Here is a 20930-nt window from a genome sequence, read left to right as displayed (position 1 = left end):
ATGGAATGAGCTGCCAGAGGAAGTGGTGGAGGCTAGTACAATTGCAACATTTAAGATGCATTTGGATGGGTATATGAATAGGGAGGGTTTGGAGGGATATGGGCCGGGTGCTGGCAGCTGGGACCAGATTGGGTTGGGATATCTGATCGGCATGGACGTGTTGTACCGAAGAGTCTGTTCTCATGCTGTACATCTCCATGACTAACCATTACCATTCAACTTGCCTGGTATTCACCGTGCATAGATATCAGGACCAGGATAAAATTAAATAATACAAAGATCTAAATATGTAATGTAGACTGCATTATACTGAGAAAACACATATGATTAGATCCCCTAAAGTGTGGAAACAGGCCCTTCGGCCCAACAAGTCCACACCGACTCTCTGAAGAGTAACCACCCAGACCCATTTCCCTCTGACGAATGCACCTAACACTATGGGCAATTTAACATGGCCAATTCACCTGACCTGCACGTCTTTGGACTGAGAGAGGAAATCTACAGACATGGGCAGAATGTGCAATCTCAACCCAGTTACCTGAGGCTGGAATCCAACCTGGGACCCTGGTGCTGTGAGGCAGCAGTGCTAACCACTGAGCCACCTAATAAATATATAAAAGACCAATTTATTATACTTACATTCCTTCAACTACATGATGTACACACTGCAGAGAATCTAATGCTTTATAACAAACATTTAACTAATTTGGATAATCTGTTATAAATACAGTAGAATTTATGAACCTCTGATGAAAGATGTATAATTTTTATAAATGAACATCATCCCTGGAATTTGGATTTCAGCATAGAGACAAATTGGCATTGTTACTTCTGTCAAGAATTTTCTTTAAAAAAATAAAATGTCAGAGTGTCCTTCTGAAGCAGTGATTGAAATACTATCTTTTTTCAGAAAGCAGGTGACCTGCAGACCTCTGTCGTGTAAATGGAAATATGTTTACACTACAAAAGTACATTAAACACGTAAGGCCATTAAGTTTGTTTCCTCTTCAAAAGAATCTAAGGTGAGTGAGTTTTTGTAGTTCAGTGCAGAAGACAACAGTGTTGAGTTTACAAGCTAGTTCAGGGAACAATTTATCTGAAGACACACTGAACTGTCCACACTTTATGGCAAAGAAACTTAGGAATCAATTAAAAAATCACATGACACCAGGCTATAGTCCAACAGGTTTAATTGGAAGCACTACCTGATGAACCTGGTATTCTGTGATTTTTAACTTTGTACACCCCAGTCCAACACTGGCATTTCCAAGTCAGGAATCAGGTAAGTAAAACACTGAAGAGTTAAGTTTGGAGTACAAGTTATCTGGGCTTGAGCCTTTGTAACAGATAATGTGAGGAAATAGGTTAAAATGTGGTGTTACTGCGTGGTGTGGAATCATTCTTATTGTGTTTTGTGACATACAATGTTTAAGAAAAATCTCTTCTATTATGTAAGAAACTTCTGCTGTTAAAAACATTTGTAACCTTGTGCGAATACATCTCAGTGACTAACTAACAAAATTAATTAACTAACAAAATTAAAAAAACATATGACTCTCAATCTTGCTTTCACTCGGGGATCTGACTTGTACCATCAGCTGAGATCTATAGTCACTTGGGGCTGTTAATCAAATTGAAATGATAGGCACACTACTGTGACAATGATTAGTTGTTTTAAATTGTAGCCTTGAGGCTTATTCTAAACAGATAAAGTGAAATAGCAAGAAGCACTTCTTTAAAAACTACAGGCAAAACATTTTTTTTTCCCCAAACATTGAAATCCAAAACTTTCACCTGTTTTTACACCTCCCTTTCAGAATTCCCCTTGACATGCGATTTTGACAGTTCCATTTTACAGTTTTTTGTTAGTTTTGTAAGTTGGTTTTGAATGTGTATTGCCAGTTCCAATGAGTTCGATAGTTAATGAGGTTATATACTTGTTATGGACATGCGTACTTTTAAGAATTCCAAATGGCACTTACCTTATCACAACTGATCTCCCCCACAAGGTGACCGAGGACTACATTTATAAGGGTATCCAGACAATCAATTCGCTTCTACACTATTCACATGTGTTACTATCAGATATAGGAGAAAGGGAGGACTGCGGATGCTGGAGATCAAAGTTGAGAGTGTGGTACTGGAAGAGAACAGCAGGTCAGGGAGCGGGAGAATAGATGTTTCAGGCATAAGGCCTTCATGAGGAATGAGGCTTGTGGGCCAAGGGGGAGGAGGGGGGGGGGGGCTGAGAGATAAATGGGACTAGGGGTGGGGCTGGGGGCAAGGTATCTGGGTATGTGATAGGTACATGAAGGTGGGGGGGTGAAAGTCAAAGGTCAGAGAGGAGGGTGGAGCAGATAGGTGGGAAGGAAAATGGACAGGAAGAACCATTTAAGCTCAGTACCAAGTTGGAAGTTTGGGACTGGGATAAGGTGAGATTTGGAGGGGGTGTGGTGGTGGTGGTGTGTGGGGAAATGGAGAAACTGGTGAAATCCACATTATTCCCCTGTGGTTGGAGGGTTCCAAGCTGAAGATGAGGCGTTCTTCACTCTAGGCATTGGTTGGCTAGGGTTTGGCGATGGAGGAGTCCCAGGCCATGCATGTCCTTGGCGGAGTGGAAGGGGGAAGTTAAAGCCTTCAGCCACAGGGTGGTGAGGTTGGTTTTTGCAGGTGTTGCAGAGATGTTCTCTCAAATGATCTGCAAGTAAGCATCCTGTCTCCCCAATGTAGAGATCACATCGGGTGCAATAGATACAGTAAATGATGTGTTTGAAAGTACAAGTAAATCTCTGTCAGATGTAGAAGGATCCTTTGGGACCTTAGACAGAGGTGAGATCACAAGTTTTGCAATTCTTGTGATGACAGGGGGAGGTAGGGAGGCATGGAACTGACAAAGGAGTTGCAGATAGAATGGTCTCTCCGAAACGAAGATGGAGTGGGGAGGGAAATATACCTCTGGTGGTGGGGTCCGTCTGTAGGTGGCAGAAATGGCAGAGGATGATGCAATGTATCCAGAGGTTGGAGGGGTGAAAGGTGAGGACCAGGGGGACTTCAGTCCTTGTTGCGATTGCAGGGGTGGGTTTCAAGGGCAGAGGTGCAGGAGATGTACTGGAGGACATCAACCACATGGGAGGGGAACATTTCAGTCTTTGAAGGAGGAGGCCACCTGGGATGCTCTATGGTGCAACTGGTCCTCCAGGGAGCAGAAGCAGAGGAATTGGGAATAAGGGATAGTGTTTTTACAGGAGGCAGGGTGGGAGGTGGTGTAGTCAAGTTGGTGTGGGAGTCAGTGCATTTGTAGAGGCATTTGGCAGAAATAGCAATGGAGAGGTCCAGGAAAGGGAGGGAGGTGTTTGAGATGGCCCTGGTAAACTTGAGGTTGGGGTGGAAGGTGTATGTGAAGTCGATGAACTATTCAACCTCCTTGTGGGAGCACAAGGTAGCACTGATACAGTCAGTCAGTCATCGATATAGCAGAGCAAGAGATGCTGGTGTAACTGCAGAAGATGGACTGTTCCACACAGTCGATGGAGATAGCTAGGGCCCATGGCTACTCTTTGGTCTGGAAATCAAGAAAGCCTTCTTTCCAAAAAAAAAGAGCCTGATTAATGTGTTTGGATTAGGAAAAGGTTTGCATGCAAGAGTCCTTTTTAAACATAATGGTGTTGTGGGAACTGACAGAAGGCTTGAATTCAGGCAAGCCAGTTCATCCCTCCCCACCCAAAGGGTTAACTATTTGGGGGTGGGGGGGGGAAGGAGGGAGGGAGGGAGAGAGAGTGAGCGAGAGCGAGAATGTCCTCATGGAATCATAATTAATTAAAGATCCTTCACAAGGGCCAATCATAACTACCTCAAAACAAATCTGCCTGGATCAGCATGCCTCATACTTTCAGGGTCATCTGCCCAAGTCCTAACACAGCCCCACTGTTTCCACCTTCCCAACTCCCACAGAATGAACATTGGAGTTTATAAGTTGGGTTTATCAAGCCAATAGTTCTTAGCTCTACACAACCAAAGCACAAATGAAAACATGGATCATGAAGAACCTTGCGGAAGAGGCAGTCCAGGAGAAAGCAGATAAGTTGTAATCTTCTCTTAATTTTTGCTTCCTTGTATTATTTTGAGCAGTGACAATATTTGTGTGACAATCTCTACCAGGAGATTTGATTAATTCATCCAAGTTCACTCCATTGTTTCTCTTTTTCTCAATGCTTAAAATTTCATTGGTCAAGGAGATATACTGTTGGCCCGGTCACTCACTTTACTACTCTGAAACCAGAGTTTTAGACCATGTAATACTCTTCCTCCCTCCACCCCCTTAGAACGGAATCACTTAAAACCAAATAAGATAATGCAATAGGAGTCTCCCTCAATGCTTCTGCTTTAAATTATCAAGTCACCTCAAAACCTTCAGAAAGATGAGACATGACACATTGAAATATGAAGATGTGACAGTTTAAATAGCAGGAAGGTTCCCAGTGATAATATACAAGAGTGGTGATATACGGAATGATTTAGAGCTAAGTGAGGGAATGTCAAGTATCATCACCATGAAGGAAAATGAGACTAAGTGACTGAATTAAAGGTTGTTGCTAAGAAACTGCTGCAACACTTCTTTTACAACCAAATTAGATCAGTTAGCTGAAGGACTTGCTTAATAGTTGTGGCTACTTAAGTAACGATGATGAAATAAACAATTGCAGTTAGATGAACTTTTTTTGCATCAATCACTAACAGTTGAAGACAATAGGATTAACAACATTGTTGATGCAGAGATGAACACTAATAAGGATTGTTTGGGTCCAATAATCTTTGAGGTAGACACTCCTTTGTAATTTTCCAACACTAACTATTCAACTTAAAACTACTTCTAACAGTTTATCGGAACTAGTTCTCTTCATCTAATTGGAATCCTTCTTTAAATGGATTAGCATCCAATACTTTTCAATTTTGATATTAGAATTAATTTTTGTTTGGTCAATAATTTCCTAGGTGTTCCCAAATAGCATACTATCTACTTTACCTACTTTGCTTTCTAGGTTCAGCTCGGATTCATTTCTTGCATTAAGGCCATGATCTCTAGGACTCTGATGTTGGTGATACCAGAAAGGCCAGCATTTATTACCAATCTCAAAATACCTTCAAGAGACAGACAGTCTGACTGGAGTTTTTCTGCATTTTGTCTACTGAAATTGCTGAGCTTCTCAAAACGTCTTCTGCCAAATTACCAAGCTTTTGTTTCAGTTCTTTAAATAGCTCAATAACTGATTAGCAAGCACTAAAAAAAAGTCACTGGATTCGAAATGTTAACTCTGCTTTGTCGTCTTCACAGATGCTGCCAGACCTGCTGACAAACTCCAGCAATTTCTGTTTTTGAAAAAAAGTTAGGACATGATCAAATTTTATTTTCATTTAATTTCAACACACTGCATTTTTATAATTGTCAGGTTATACATAAACATTTTCTTTAAAAAAGTGTAGAGGAAATAATGCATCAAGATAAAATGCCATAATCGCTCAATATTGGTCATGTAGCAAATTTAGACTTTGATTTTGGTAAGTTAAAATATAACACAACATTTTCATCACTGACTAGATACATCATTAAAAAATTCTAAGAGAAGGCAACAATAAAGTTCATTTTAAAAATATAATTTTGAACTTTATTGCACAATCCTTCCAAATGACATTTAAAAAAAAATCAAACATTCATTCTTATTCCAAAACAAAATTCTGTAAAACCTCAGTGTTGATCAAATTTAATTTTAAGTTATGCTAGTTTGCACTGAATTTCTAAAGATGCATCCAGTTTTCTTGTTCCAGAGAAGCTTCATTTGATCAGATGAATGTTGTTACCCTCTATATTCATAATCACAGTGGCCAACAAACAGTGGTTCAGCCGGTATCCCACGTCTGCAAAGAAGGGGTTAAAGAAAAAGTCAGTTGCTTGTACTAACTGCAATTTAGTGAACAGGTTGAAAGGAGGTCTTTCAATATGCTCCTTAAGCAGATTCAATGCATCAGTATCATTACCAATGTTGAAATCCAAATTAGAACCGCCTTACTTGTTTACTGTGGATGTAGTGAGACTTGACGAGAGGGCAATTTAAACAAACATTGAAGATAATTATGCAAATGAGGAATATTTTAAATAAACGGCAAATTTTAGATCAGTTTTTACCGGACCATGCGGCAGCGATGTTTGGTTAGCCTCTTGTATGCATCACTTATATCTGTTGTATTTTCAGTGCTCCAAAGACGCTCACCAACTGCACTTGCCCGAGGCCTTCAGGGAAAAAGTGAAAGTAGAGATACATTTTCAATGACCAGCCCTGCTCTCTAGTTTGAATATGTAGAATTATGCAGGAAATATGAAAAATTGGTCCTTTAGGCCTACTAGATTAATAGATAATATCCTGCCTAATCCAACAGTGGCCTCTACTTTCCTGCCTGTCCTCCCATAAACTTGTATCCTTCAACAAAATTAAACAGCCTTCAAAGGATTCAGCCTGCACTGCTTTCAGGGGAAGAGAATTCCACATGTCACAAAGCCATAATAAACTCCTAACCTCCACCTTAATTGGCAGACTAATTTGTGAAAAATAAAATCCCGTCATTCCACACTCACCCGAAGGGGGAACATCCTTTTGAGCATTCACTGTAGCAAGTAACTTTAGGATCATGAATGTTTCAACAAAGGTCATTATGCACTCTTCTGAACTTTAAATGGCTGTAAGCCCACATGCTCAACTTAGCTTACAAAGATAAATCACTTCAACTCAAAATCAGCTGAGTAAACCCAAGCAATTGTTATAAAGACAAAAAAAATCATACATATTATATGCATTTTAACCAATGTTCAAGCTGCAATAAAATTTCTCTTGTGAATTCTGTTCTTTTGCAAACAGCCATATCATTTGCCTTTCTAAGTACTTGCTGTGCCTGCACACTGATTTTCTGTGGTTCATGATGCAGAACAACCCTGTTCCTCTATAACTTAAATTTAACAGCACAGAAACAGGCCTTCGGTCCAATTCTCCTATGTCAACCAACATTTGCCAATATTTAGCCCATATTCCTCTAAACCCTTGTTATTCATATACCCATCCTTTTAAAGATGCCTTTTAAATGTTATAATTGTACTAGCTTCCACCATTTCCTCTAACAGCTCATTCCATACACTCACTACCCTCTGCGTGAAAAAGTTGTCCCTTAGATTCCTTTTAAATCTTTCATCTTTTTAGTATGCTTTTTAGTTCTGGACATCCCACTCCAGGGAAGAGACATTGTCTACTTACCATAAACCTCTAAAGGTCACCCCTCAGCATCTGATGCTCCAGGTAAAATAACCTCAACCTATTCATTCTCTCCCTATAGCTCAAATCTTCTAACCCTAGCAACATCTTTGAAAGGGTTCAGAAAAGATTTACAAGTTTCACAACATCCTTCCTATATCAGAGACCAGAATTACACAGTATTCCAAAAACACCCTTACCAATGTCCTTTACAACCCCAACATTACTTCCAAACTCCTATACTCAATGCACAGATCAATAAAGGTAAGCATACCAAACATCATCTTCACTATCCAATCTACCTGTGACTCCACTTTCAAGGAACTATGAATTTGCATCCCAAGGTCTTTGTTCAGCCACATTCCAGAGGATCTTACCATTACCAGTCCTCATTTGCATTTCCAAAATGCAGTGCCTCACATTTATCGAAATTAAACTCCATCTGCCACCTTTTGGCCCATCTGATCAAGATCCTGTTGTACTGAGGTATACATCTTGGCTGGCCATCAGATTATACTTGTCCATATTTGCGTTGTAAATATTGCACCAATTCAGATAAAGAGCCTTTAGTTTTTTTTTAAATTAGTTTGTGGGATGTGGGTGTCACTGGCTGGCCAGCATTTATTGCTCATTACTGGTTGCCCTTGAGAGATGGTACGGAGTTGCTTTCTGAACCACTGCAGTCCACATTCTATAGGTTGACCCACAATGCTCTGAGGGAGGGAACTGCGACTTATCATTCTTTCTGCACTCCTAAGTTCATATGCTCCATCATACTCTGCTCGTCATTATATATGTCTCATGCCTTTCCTATCCTTGCCCTTTTTAATTTAATCACATACGACATATAATCAATTAGTAGCCCAGAATGGAGGATTCATATTTGTTTTTAAGTCGTCCTTTGGAACAAGCATAGGGAATAAAATAAGTATATTTAAGAGCCCACATCTGATAATCACAAATTAGACAAACAAAAAACTTTCAAGAAATGAATAGAAGTGGGAAATCTTAAGCTTTCAGTAGCTAATAAAATTCTATTTTACTCTGGAGGATTTGTTCACTTATTCAAAGCTCAGTACTCTGTTCACGAAACATCAAGTAAAAAAAAAGCTCTTTAAAAATCTTTAATCTACAAAATACTTGTAAAACATTTATGTACTGCAGGCTTTGGGAGCACTTGTTGGGGTGGTGAGAGAAAAAGAGATGAGGAGAAATGGAAAGGAAGCATGGGAACAGAAATATCAAGAGGAATATGGGGTTTTAAATGCCAAGTACAAAGCCTGCATACTGAATACACCACATCTCAAAACATTAAGTCCCCTCAGTCAAGGAGGATGTGGCAAAACTTGCACGCAGTCAGGCTAAGCCCTCAGAAACAACCAATTTTCTCAAAATAATACACAGACATTATTTGCCAGAACCGATTTCCCTTCAGAATCATACAAGATCTGTTGAGCTATTTTGAATGCCAAGAATTTCACAACCAGCAATAATATGCAACTCCTAAATCGCCCCAATAATGAAACCTATTTTCACCATAAGTGTAAGTTAATCAATAGTTTATAGGTTCCACCTGGCAAGATGTGAACTCGTAAAAGTGCCAAATACCTCATTCTACAGGCATTTTGTTGTCCATCCCCAATTACGATGGAGAAAAACCAAACAAAAATCTGAACACAGTATAACAAAACCATAACTACATACATTGCTAAATTAAAATGTATTGCATGAAAGGTTTTGAAAACTACAAAAAAATTTGACTTAATTTCTGGGTTGAGAAAAAGATATCTAATAGCAGCGGGAAATTTTGATACCATAATCGTGAGGCAAGATTGGTTGCATCCACATATTCACCCCAGAGACAAGCTTCTCCACCAATCACCAACTTCTTCTGTGCTGCAGTTCCTGTAAATTTTTTAAAACGAGGGAAGGTTACTAGTGAGACAACAAATCACCAAGAAAGAAAAAGTCTAGTCCAATTATCAAGCAAATAAGTAGACCTTTAGAATGAGTTGGCAGAATAATTACCATAAAGTATATTGATAAACAATTCACATTATGTAACATCTTTAGAATACTAAATGGATTCCAAAACTAAATATTTTACATTTGTGATATTTGCAGCAAAAAAAGTTGGAAAAATTCATGCAACATTTACTCAGTGAGAAAAAAAATCACAGTTGGGTTAACTATTTTTTCCAACGATGTTGCCTAAAACAACTGTATGCAACATTTTCAACTGTCTCAAAATATAGTGCTTTTGAAGACAATATTTATGTTTGAAAAAGTACTATATTTATAGAATTGTGAAAATGCAACATACCACGAAAGAAAATACGTGATGAAATTCATTGATCCAATCAAAATTAAACTTACCACAAATCTATTGATTTAAATGGTAAGAGAATGCAGTAGTATGAGAAATTAAACCAAAGTTTTTTTTAAAAATGTTCATTACTGGTTTTATTTAAAAAGACAAATTATGGCACAGGTGCCAATTGTGATGATCAAGCAAATAGAACAAATGATTTTGCCTTTGTCAATCAAAAGAATTAAATGTATTGTACAAGGAATATTTCAGTATTCAAATGTTACATGATGTTGCAAAGTGCAGACTTCCTTAATTTACAGAAATATCAGCCCCATTTTATATCAAACAGATCATGCATGGTCAGGTAGAGTTCATTAAACTCTCCAAATCATTGACTGGTATATATTAGATCTATGAAGTAGAGGTTTGGACTGCTGCAGTTTGTTCATTTTACATGTGCAATGATTTTGTTTGCCCCTTAATTCTATTGCACATTTACTTTTTGCATGGTTGCTACAAGAGATAGTGGCAATAGCAGATGAGATTCAAGTGTTTTCTACCAAGTCCAGACACTTATGCCTTCCAACAAGGGAATACGTAATCAATCAGTTGTTTGAATGCTTCAAAAGTACACATTACTGAACGTCGAGCTTCTCCACGTGCTCTTTGGCATTTCAAAAAAAAAGCTTGGCTGCATTGAATTTGGCAAAGGTTACATTGTCAAGAGCTCAAATGGCAAATGCAAATTACTTGTTAGGTGGTAGTAAAAGGTGAAAGCTTGAGGAATGTGAAAACAGATTTACAAAAATTGTTAGCAGCATGCACTTATTGGAAAAATGGTAAATCCTCCAAACAGAAAAAAAAAATTGTACAATCCAGAAGTCAAGCACTTAAAATGCTGCTTCTATGTTACTGACTCAAATTCAAAGATCCAAATAGATCCTCCTGCATACTCTATTGTTTCAAACAAAACACTTAATGGTAAGGTCCTAGGGAATGTTGCTGAACAAAAAAGACCTTGGATTGCATGTTCATAGTTCCTTGAAAGTGGAGTCACAGGTAGTTAGGATAGTGAAGACGGTGTTTGGTACGCTTTCCTTTATTGGTCAGAGTATCGAGTACAGGAATTTGGGAGGTCATGTTGTAGCTGTACAGGACATTGGTTAGGCCACTTTTGGAATATTGTGTGCAATTCTGGTCTTCTTCCTATCGGAAGGGAATTGTGAAACTTGAAAGGGTTCACAAAAGAGTTACAAAGGATGTTGCCAGGGTTGGAGAATTTGAGCTATAGAGAGAGGTTGAATAGGCTAGGGCTGCTTTCCCTGGAGTGTTGGAGGCTAAGGGGTGACCTTATAGAGGTTTATAAAATCATGAGGGGCATGGATAGGATAAATAGACAAAAGTTTCTTCCCTGGGGTGGGGAGTCCAGAACTAGAGGGCATAGGTTTGGGGTGACAGGGGAAAAGATATAAAAGAGATTGAAACAGTACAATACTTATAGGAGGTGGTATTCTATGATTCATGAAAACTGATTGCTCACTATGATCACGGATTGATATCTTCCCACTAGATGTGGATAAATATACAAAGTATTGCAGTCTTTTTAGGAATCTCTGAGAATGTGGTTGTAATTTCTTGCTGCTTACACTTACCAAATTGAAACATTAAACTAGATGAACATGTGGGAAGGGTTGGAGTGAGAGTGAGGGGAAGAGAGGTGCTGAAAGTTTGAGATCAGGTAGATGGAATGAGAATGTAAAAAAAGAGATCAGTTGGGACAAGACGGCATGTTGTTTCGATTTTGTATATCGTGATATACTTTAGATAAAAGCAACATTCTGTCTGTGCATATTAAAAGTTATGCATCTCATTTCATTTGCCCAAATAGTATACAACGAAATAAAATTAACCAAATTATGACAGTGTCCTAAACAGCAAGTACAGGCATATGATTTTACAAACCACACTAAAAGGATTAGAGTGAGTGATTTAGAAAAACATAATGCATTAACTTAAAGGGATGCCAGGCAGAATACGGACTGCCACACGTCAATTAGAAAAGTTAAAAATGGAAGAGCTGGTATACTATAATTGGGACAGGTGAAATATAGCATTTAGATAACTTTCCAAAAGTAAGAAAGCCTCTAGAGCAGGAGGTACAGAGTATGAAGTTATTCATTTGCCTGCTAGCACAGAACATTAAAAAAGGAGAGTTACTACCTGTTCAAAATGGAATATAATTCATTGGGAAACAGGTGGTCAGTAACTAGAAAAGCAAACTTCTAATACTTAAAACGCAATGACCAAAGGAGAAAGGATTTGTGCAAGATAGATGATCTGTAAAGAAGGAAATGATATAGAAAAGGAAAGCAGGGGAGGGCAATGCAGAATTACAAGGAATCAGGCTACTTAAAGTTTCTCCAAAGAGCAAGCTAAGAAATGAGTTGCATGGTTTATTTGAAGTGTATGGCTAGTGTTAAGAGGAGGTTGACACCCCTTTGATAATTAAAACCCAAACACACAGAGAAAATAACCTTGTCTTGTAATCTAATAAAAGGGAGAAAATTTGAGATTTTTGTGAAGATTTGTAGCTCAGGTTGTAAGCTTGCTCGCCGAGCTGGAAGATTTGTTCTTAGCAGTTTCTGCACCATGCTAGGTAACATCAGTGAGTCTTCGTTGAAGTGTTGGTGTTCTGTCCCGCATTGTGTGTGTGTCTTGGTCTGTTGTGATGGGTGATATAATTTCCAGTTCTTTTTCTGAGAGGCTGGTAAATGGGGTCAAAATTGATATGTTTGTCAATGGAGTCCCAGTGCAAATGCCAGGCCTCTGAATTCCCACGTGTGCCTTCATTTAAATCTGTCCCAAGATGGATGTATTGTCCCAGTCGAACCGGTGTCTCTAATCATCTGTGTGTAAGGATACTAGTGATAGTTGGTTGTCATTGCGATGTACAACATGGAAATAGACCCTTCAGTCCAATTTGACCAAGCTGACCAGATATCCCAACCCAATCAAGTCCCATCTGCCAGCACCCAGCTCATATCCCTCTAAAGGGGTGGCACGGTAGCTCAGTTTAGATTCCAGCCTCAGGCGACTGTCGGTGTGGAGTTTGCACATTCTCCTAATATCTGCATGGGTTTCCTCCGGGTGCTCCGGTTTCCTTCCACAGTCCAAAGATGTGCAAGTCAGGTGAATTGGCCATGCTAAAACTGCCCATAGTGTTAAGTGCGTTAGTCAGAAGGAAGGGATTCTGGGTGGATTACTCTTTGGAGGGTCGGTGTGGACTGGTTGGGCCAAAGTGCCTGTTTCCACACTGTAGGTAATCTAATCTAAACCCTTCCTATTCATATACCCATCCAAATGCTTTTCAAATGTTGCAATTGTACTAGCCTCCACCACTTCCTCTGGTAGCTCAGTCCATCCACATACCACGCTCTGCGTGAAAATGTTGCTCTTAGGTCTCTTTTATATCTTTCCCCTCTCACCTTAAACCTATAGCCCTCTAGTTCTGGACTCTCCCCTCCCCAGGGAAAAGACTTTGTCTATTTATTCTATCCATGCCTCTCATTATTTTATAAACCTCCACAAGGTCACCCCTCAGCCAGGGAAAACAAACCCAGTCTATTCAACTTCTCCCTATAGCTCAAATACTCCAACCCTGGCAACATCTTTTCTGAACCCTTTCAAGTTTTGTCGTGTCTTTTAGTGGCTAGTTGGTGCTTGTGTATCCTGGTGGCTAGATTCCTAGCCATCTGTCTGATGTAATGTTTACTCCAGACCATTCTGGCCTCTAGGCATCATGGTAGCCTACAAACATACCAACACATGAATCTAAAGGAGCCTATACCAACGACCAGCAAAACAAATGTCATATACAAAATACCCTGAAAAGACTGCAGCAAACATTACATTGGATAGACTGGCAGGAAACTAACCACCAGGATACATGAGCACCAACTAGCCACCACAAGACCTGGCCAACTATCAATGGTATCCTTACATACAGACAATGACGTACGCCAGTTCGACTGGGACAATACATCCATCATGGGACAGGCTAAACGAAGACATGCACAGGAATTCCTAGAGGCTTGGCATTCAAACTGGAACTCCACAAACATATCGATTTGGACCTATTTACCAATCTCTCAGAAAAAGAACCAGAAGTAATATCACCCACCACAACAGACCAAGACAGACACAAACAGAAACGGAGACAGAACACCGGCGCTTCAACAGAGGCTCACTGGTGTTACCTAGCATGGTGACAAAGCGTCTGAGAACAAATATTCCAGCTCAGCGAGCAAACTTACAACTTGAGGTGAGAAAAGTGGTATAATTGACCTCTTATCCCAAATCGATTATAAAAGGAGTGGTTAAATGAAACGGAATCCTTTCCCTCTCTAATTAACCAGTAACAATTTATTTATCTAACTCCCGCGGTGAACAAATTAACAGAATTACTAACAAACCAAACAATTTCCCCCTAACTATTCCTAATTGAACCATATTCTACAGTTTCAATAACAGGTCCCACTTACACAAATCCAAGAAAACAATCAATTAAAACTTAGTCTCTCAAAGTTCATAGAATGTGTCTTCCAAAATTCTCCTCACCCTCTCCACTGATCATCTTTCTGAAACATGCCTCCATCAAATTTTGGTAACAGGACTGTTCTCTTGGAATTCTGCTGTCTGGAATAATAGCTAACCATGTTGTGGTAACTTTTACTATGGATAGATGGAACTTGAGAGTTGGAAGTTGTTATCTCTTCAGTTGGATCTCCCATATTTGCCAAAATGCCTTCACCTTTCTATCTTTGATGACTTATTAATTTTTTTACAATTGGATTAGTTCACGGGTTGTCAACACCATCAGGTTTAAATTGGATAGGTTTTTAGTATCTAAAGGCTTGGTTTAAATTAATTGACTAAATTCGAGAAGACTGGTTATCTTGGTAAAAATGCTGCTTGGCTGCTCGATAAAATGTTTCAATTTGGGTGCTCTTTATATAGTATTTTCCCCCCAGATAGCTAAGCATAGAAAAAATCTTTTTTTAAAAAAAAAGGGGCCACACACACTTTCCCCCCCTTTTACAATTTTATACACCAACTTCACAACACTAAAAAATGAACTGTTTGTGTCCCTCGCTGTAGTTTCATTTCCCAACAAATGAACAACTTAGATAAAATAGCTGGAAACATCTCAAAAGTGGAGCAGTTTTACTCCTCTGCTAATTTTTAGCCCAATTTAGTCACCACTGGCCTTTAAGAGTAACAATCTTAAATCATTATTTTCAATAATACATTCTGTGTCCTGATCATCTTTTAAAAACACTTGCGTAGTTTGAAGCTCAATAACAGGTGCTAAAATGGTTCAATGTAGGAAGAGTACAGATAAAATGTTCCTATGTGGACAGATTTAACAACACACCATTGAAGTTGTATGGTTCCACTGCATATATCTTCCGCCAGTCTTGGCCATATGAAATGACATTCAGGTACCATGGAGAGGACAGAAGAGCATGAAACTTAGCAAGTGTTACAGCTGCCATTTGCTGCTGGTAGCCACCTTTCCACACATGGATAATGGTATCCGGCTTCAACTACAAACCAAAAAAGTGCAGAGACAAGAAACCCAACATGATAATTTCAGTCTAACAAAATATCGTTATACAAAGATCTTAGAAACAAAGCTGTAGACTAAAACATCTAAAGTACTTTTAAATACACTACTCCCACTTCAGTTCTAAAAGCAAAATTAAGTCAGACATGCAAACAGCAGGTAATATGGAGTCCAATAAAACACATCTAGCTACATTACGTCATGAAATAGCTCAAAAGTAGCTCAACCAGGCAATAGCAATGTTCCCCTATAAAAGCAGGGCAGCTGAAGGAAATATGCAAAGATTTAGTGTTCTGAAACATACACTAGTATATAAAGTACCACAGATTTATGATCATTTAACTTTTACAGCTTCAGCCCAGGTCAAAAAAACCTTAATCTGCAGGTGATCATCAAGAAAGGTGCAACACAAATGCAAGGAACATGGTATTAACAGAATAATGAAGCAAGTTAAATTTATCAAGTCATCTTATTTTTCACTGAGTGTATATTTAAAAATTAAAATTAGGAATTTTGGATTCAGAAATGTGTAACTAGGGAGGGACAAAATATACTATGGCATTATCATTCCTAATTCTAATAAATGAAAAGTAACCAACCGTTGAAATGGAGAGGCTCAACTTGATGGTACTTTTGCCAGTCCTGTCCATAGGAAATATAATCTAAGTACCAGGGTGCTGCAAGAATGGTTGTAAACCCAGCTAGTGTTACTTTAGATAACTCTGCTTTCGCATTTCTCTCCATCCACACTTCAACTATAGTGTCTGGCTTAATCTGCAAAAGTAAGTACATTTAAAATTTACGGCCAACTATACTTAGCATTCAAGTACGATCATCTAAATAAAAGGTTTACCACTGAAGACAATCTGTGTATTAAGGACAAATCAAGTGAAAGTTAATGCCGTCAATATTAAATTTGTCACAAAATCTATTGATTGACTGGAGTAGTAAGGCAGCCAGAGTAAAAGCAGCAAAATAGTTCACAGGTCAGCGCAACATAGAGGGCTGAAAGGCTTGTTCTGCGCTGTATAATTCTATGTTCTAAAAGTAGAAGGAAAAGTAAACTCCTGTTTACTGTTTTATTGCATATGCAGGAAATCACTGCATATTAAGTGTAAAACAAATTGGATATTCTGATGTAAAAATTGCACTATACATAGCAGTTGACTGGACTACTCACTACTTTTAGGTTAGCTTCAAAAGTAAATTTCACTCCAAACAGGACAGAAACTAAACTGCATTAGCATCACTTGCAGGATTGTGGAAGAGGCTTTTAAAATAATAACAGCCAAATTAATAATGGCACTACATAGAATGACAGTATGGTTACAGACAAGAGGGAGACATCTCCAAGAGCAATTCAGCTAGCACCTTTACTTTCCTCACAAAAGATGCAAACATTTACACTGGCAGATATTTATTCGATTTTGATAGCCACAATTCAGTCGACCTTTATTTCAGAACCAATTGCTGTTTAAAAATAATTTCCCTTATCAGCTTTGAAGGTGCCTGGAAAATGAACCAATCTGTGCCTCTGACTTTTTAATCCTCTAATCGAGGAATTTCTGTCTCGCTGCTTATATTAGATTCTTCATGATCAAGGGAGGACAATCCTAGTTTCTTCAACTCACAACTGAAGTGTCATCGCTTCTCAAACCTTTTCTGCATAGAGCCACTTTCAGGTGATGCTTCACAAATGGATATTTTCAACATTTTTTGAACTAACAAGATGGAGCCAGCAGAGTGGGGCTGAAGAGGGAAAGAGGCAGAGAAAGATAGATACATTTTCCTCAGGGGGTCTTTTCCTCGAAAGACAGTAGAGGCAAAATATTAACATTTTTAAAAAGCAGAACCAGATAAATTCTTGATGAGCTAGGAATTGACCATTTATTGGGTGTGGATGGGAATAATCAGATCCATGATCAAAGGACCATATACTTAATTTGTATGTTAGTCAATTTCAAGAAATCCAAAAGAAGTACCCAGAAGTCTAATTTTGTAACAATTTTCCTTTCAAACATTGGAAGAATTCTTTATGCTTCAGGTGATCACTTATTATTCTAAACTTTAAAGAATATAGGCTAAGCTTCCTTATAGGTTCAGAGTGTGATAGGTTGTCCTCCCTCTACAGCAAGTTTATCCTTCATTATACAGTATAAGCAGACCCAAAATAACTTCACACACTATATCCTAGGTTCAGTTTCACCAAGGCTTTATACAATTGGCAGCAAGATTTCTTTATTCCAGTGTGCAAATCCTCTTGCAATAAAATACCAACATGCTATTTGCCTTGTTAACTGCTCACTGTACCCACATCTTCTAGCGAGCAATGGACAAGGACACCAGAGTCCATTGGTGAGTTTTGATGTGCCAATTGACATGTTGTACACACATTCCTGTTCACTCTCCTCACCTCTCCAAATTCCCCTTGAAGTCTCTTTGCATCCTACTCAATTCATTCTCACTCACCTAGTTGTCTGGTCAGCAAACTTCAAATATTCTGAATGGTCTCCACTTTCAAACATGGAACAACTGGGGCCCAAGCATTGTTTCTTTTAGTATCACACTAGTTACTGCCAACCTGAGAATGATCCTCTTTATTCCTTGTTTTAATCAGTTAATGGATCCTTAATCCAAACCAATGCATGTACAACCCCTATCCCATATTTTACTAATCACATTTTGTTTACCAAATTCTCATACAGAACTTCATTGGGCGCTTTATGAAAATTCAAATATAGCACATTCACTTTACTTGCTGAGAAACTCCTACAGATTTGGCAAACATGATTTCCATTTCATAAATCCATGCTGACTCAACCCAATCCTACCATACTTTTCTAACTGCCCAGCTATAACATTTAAAGTCGATTCCAGAATTTATCTTACTAATGCCAAGCTAACTGGTCTATGTTTCTCACTCTCCTTCCTTTGTTGAATAGTAGGGTTACATTTGTTAATTTCCAATCTGCAGGAGCCATTTCTAGCATCAATAGAATTTTGAAACATGATGATCACCATTATTGTCACTGTCTATATAGCTACATCTTTCAAAACTCTAGGAGACAAATCCAACAATCAACTTTCAGTTTCATTTCTTTCCTCCAGTACTACATTTTCACTAATTTCTCAGTTAAAACTTCGAGCCTGCACCACCATTCATTATGATCATGGCTGATCATCCTCAATCAGTATCCTGTTCCTGCCTTATCTCCATAACCTTTGATTCCACTATCCTCGAGAGCTCTATCCAACTCTTTCTCTCTCGCTCCTTTCTTAAAGTGGTACAACATTAGCCACCCTCCAATCCACAGGAACTAATCCTGAACCTATCGAACTCTGGAAAATAATCACCAACGCATCCACGATTTCTAGAGCCACCTCCTTCAGTACCCTGGGATGTAGACCATCAGGCCCCGGGGACTTATCAACCTTCAGACCTAACAGTCTCTCCAACACCAATTCCTGGCAAATATAAATTCCCTTCAGTTTAGGTCCTTCAGCCACTGTTACCTCTGGGAGATTGCTTGCGTCTTCCCCAGTGAACACTGATCTGAAGTACCAATTCAACTCTTCTGCCATTTCTTTGTTCCCCGTAATATATTCCCCTGTTTCTGTCTTCAAGGGCCCAATTTTAGTCTTAACCATTTTTTTCCCTTTCACATACCTATAAAAGCTTTTACTATCCTCTATATTTTTGGCCAGTTTACCTTCGTACCTCATTTTTTCCTCTGCGTATTTCCTTCTTAGTAATCCTCTGTTGTTCTTTAAAAGCTTCCCAGTCCTCCGCTTTCCCACTTATCTTTGCTATGTTATACTTTTTCTCTTTTGACTTTATATGTTTCTTAAATCCATAAAAAATTTAAAAGTGCTATAAAGATAATGGTTAAATGTGGTGAAGCCTATGGATTTCATTGATTAGCACTGATGAGGCCAAGACCTTTCCTGGTATGGGGTCAAAAGTGAAGGGGCTGACTGCGAGCCAAGGCAGTCATAAAGGTGAAGAGGTGATTTTGATCAAGGGAACGAGGGAGAAATATTCCCTTTCATTGGTGAGTTGGTCACTGGGGGGGGTCATGGACTAAATAGATTGAGATGGACAGGGGAGGGAAATCTATTTTTTGATGCAGTCAAAACAGATTCACCAATAGCTTTAAAAGTAAAAGGAACTTTTTTTAAAGACAACACAGATTTGATATGTGGAAGGACCTTTTCTTCTGCTGTATAACTATAACTTGGACTTTAACTGCACTTCCAAAAAAAATTCAGTGATGGTTTGTTCTTTTTGTCTAGCTGATGCAAATTAATGGGTAATTAATACACTATGTCTGGAATTTCACAATGTACATACTCACTATCTGCATATTATAGACCTCATGCATGGTAGGGACTTATATAAGGAACATGTTACCTCTAAGGCAAAAGTTTGTTCAGAAAACCTTAAAACAATACATACAATATCTTAAGAACTCACACTGTATTTAGAATTACAAATATTTAGTTAAAATAAGTTGCTTAACTGTTTGAGAAATTAATACCATGAATCCTTAAGAAAAAAGCAAAAAAGCTAAAATAAGGCCATGCAATACCAAGCAGAAGAGAGAAGCTGAAAAGACAAAAACACGGAACATGAAATAGTCAAAGCGCCAAGCTCAATTATTTCAATTTCTGGAATTACTATGAAACAGGTTGTAAATTTGATATTCGTACTACAGTTGCACTTTTAAGTTCAATTATTCAGACTAGTATAGCTTTGCCATTGAGCCAATGCTTTAACTACTGGAAACATCAGTAGTATTCTGTTTTGCTTCTGGTTTTCAAATAAATGCATACCAAACTGACTCCACACACTTACCTTCACTCCATTATCAAAGACTTCCTGCCAGACCATGTAGCCTTTCATATGGCTTGTTACAATATCCAGAACACTGCAAGTAAATGTACACAAATTCAGTATTTGATTTGCAAAAGCTAAAATCAATAGGTGCTTATGTTTATTTACAACATTTATTTAAGGAAACATTTGCATAACTTTGCCTATTGGATTGCAGTCAATTCTTCTATAATGTTATGGTTTTGTTCTTGTGCAATCCTGTGTTATAGAAAAATCGTACTTTAGAAACAGAGCTTAAAATGTTGGCAATGGAATCAAGTTACAGCCAATACATGTTTTAAAAGTTCATGCTTTGGAAACAGCATCCTTAATTCGTCAATCATCTTACAGCGAATTCACATTGATGAAACACATGCTACAGTTGAACGACCTGTACAACTAGTCAGATTCCTGATGACTTCTGGGAAATGAGAGTTAAAAACTTGGGCTTCAAGTTGGTTTGTTTTAAATTACATTAATACAAACTAAATACTGATGAAATGGTACTTGCATAATAAATTGTACAGCCATTTCAGGCAAAACAAGCAGAACATCTAAACTCATCCAAAAATTGTTGTCTCCATTGCATAACTCATTTATCTGACAAAATTCTGCCGCAACATTGAAATGCACTGAATGGTGCAAAGCTACTGTATATTTGCAGTAGGTACAAACGAACCTTGCCAAAGAAGCTCAATTTAGAGTAAGAACACATTGTCATGTGGAAATATTATTGACGCCAGTCAATATCTGACACTGGAAATTACCTATTACAAGTTTGGAGTCAAAGTACTCCAGGTATTAGTTCATAAATTTCCAACACTT

General features: G+C 38.4%; 1 protein-coding gene across 2 annotated transcripts in view; it reads right to left on the bottom strand.

Moving 5' to 3' along the window:
• Positions 1–5395: 5395 nt before the first annotated feature.
• Positions 5396–20930, bottom strand: part of hexb (hexosaminidase B (beta polypeptide)) — a 45094-nt gene continuing 29559 nt past the window's right edge. The window contains exons 9-13 of one of the 2 annotated variants that reach the window (XM_043707509.2): positions 20088–20160; positions 15832–16006; positions 9110–9200; positions 6182–6286; positions 5396–5913 (exon numbers count right to left, since the gene is read on the bottom strand). In XM_043707509.2, the coding sequence (XP_043563444.1) occupies positions 5853–5913; positions 6182–6286; positions 9110–9200; positions 15832–16006; positions 20088–20160 (505 nt within the window). In that variant the 3' untranslated portion in view covers positions 5396–5852. Of the gene's footprint in view, positions 5914–6181; positions 6287–9109; positions 9201–15040; positions 15213–15831; positions 16007–20087; positions 20161–20930 lie in introns of both variants that reach the window. The other variant, XM_043707515.2, reaches the window with a different exon arrangement.

Source organism: Chiloscyllium plagiosum, unplaced genomic scaffold (genome assembly GCF_037043375.1).
Source record: "Chiloscyllium plagiosum isolate Xiang-an unplaced genomic scaffold, Cpla_swu_hap1 HiC_scaffold_2, whole genome shotgun sequence".
Lineage (NCBI taxonomy): Eukaryota > Metazoa > Chordata > Chondrichthyes > Orectolobiformes > Hemiscylliidae > Chiloscyllium > Chiloscyllium plagiosum.
Note: the sequence above shows the minus strand (reverse complement) of the source record. Positions and strands in the feature narration are given on the sequence as shown.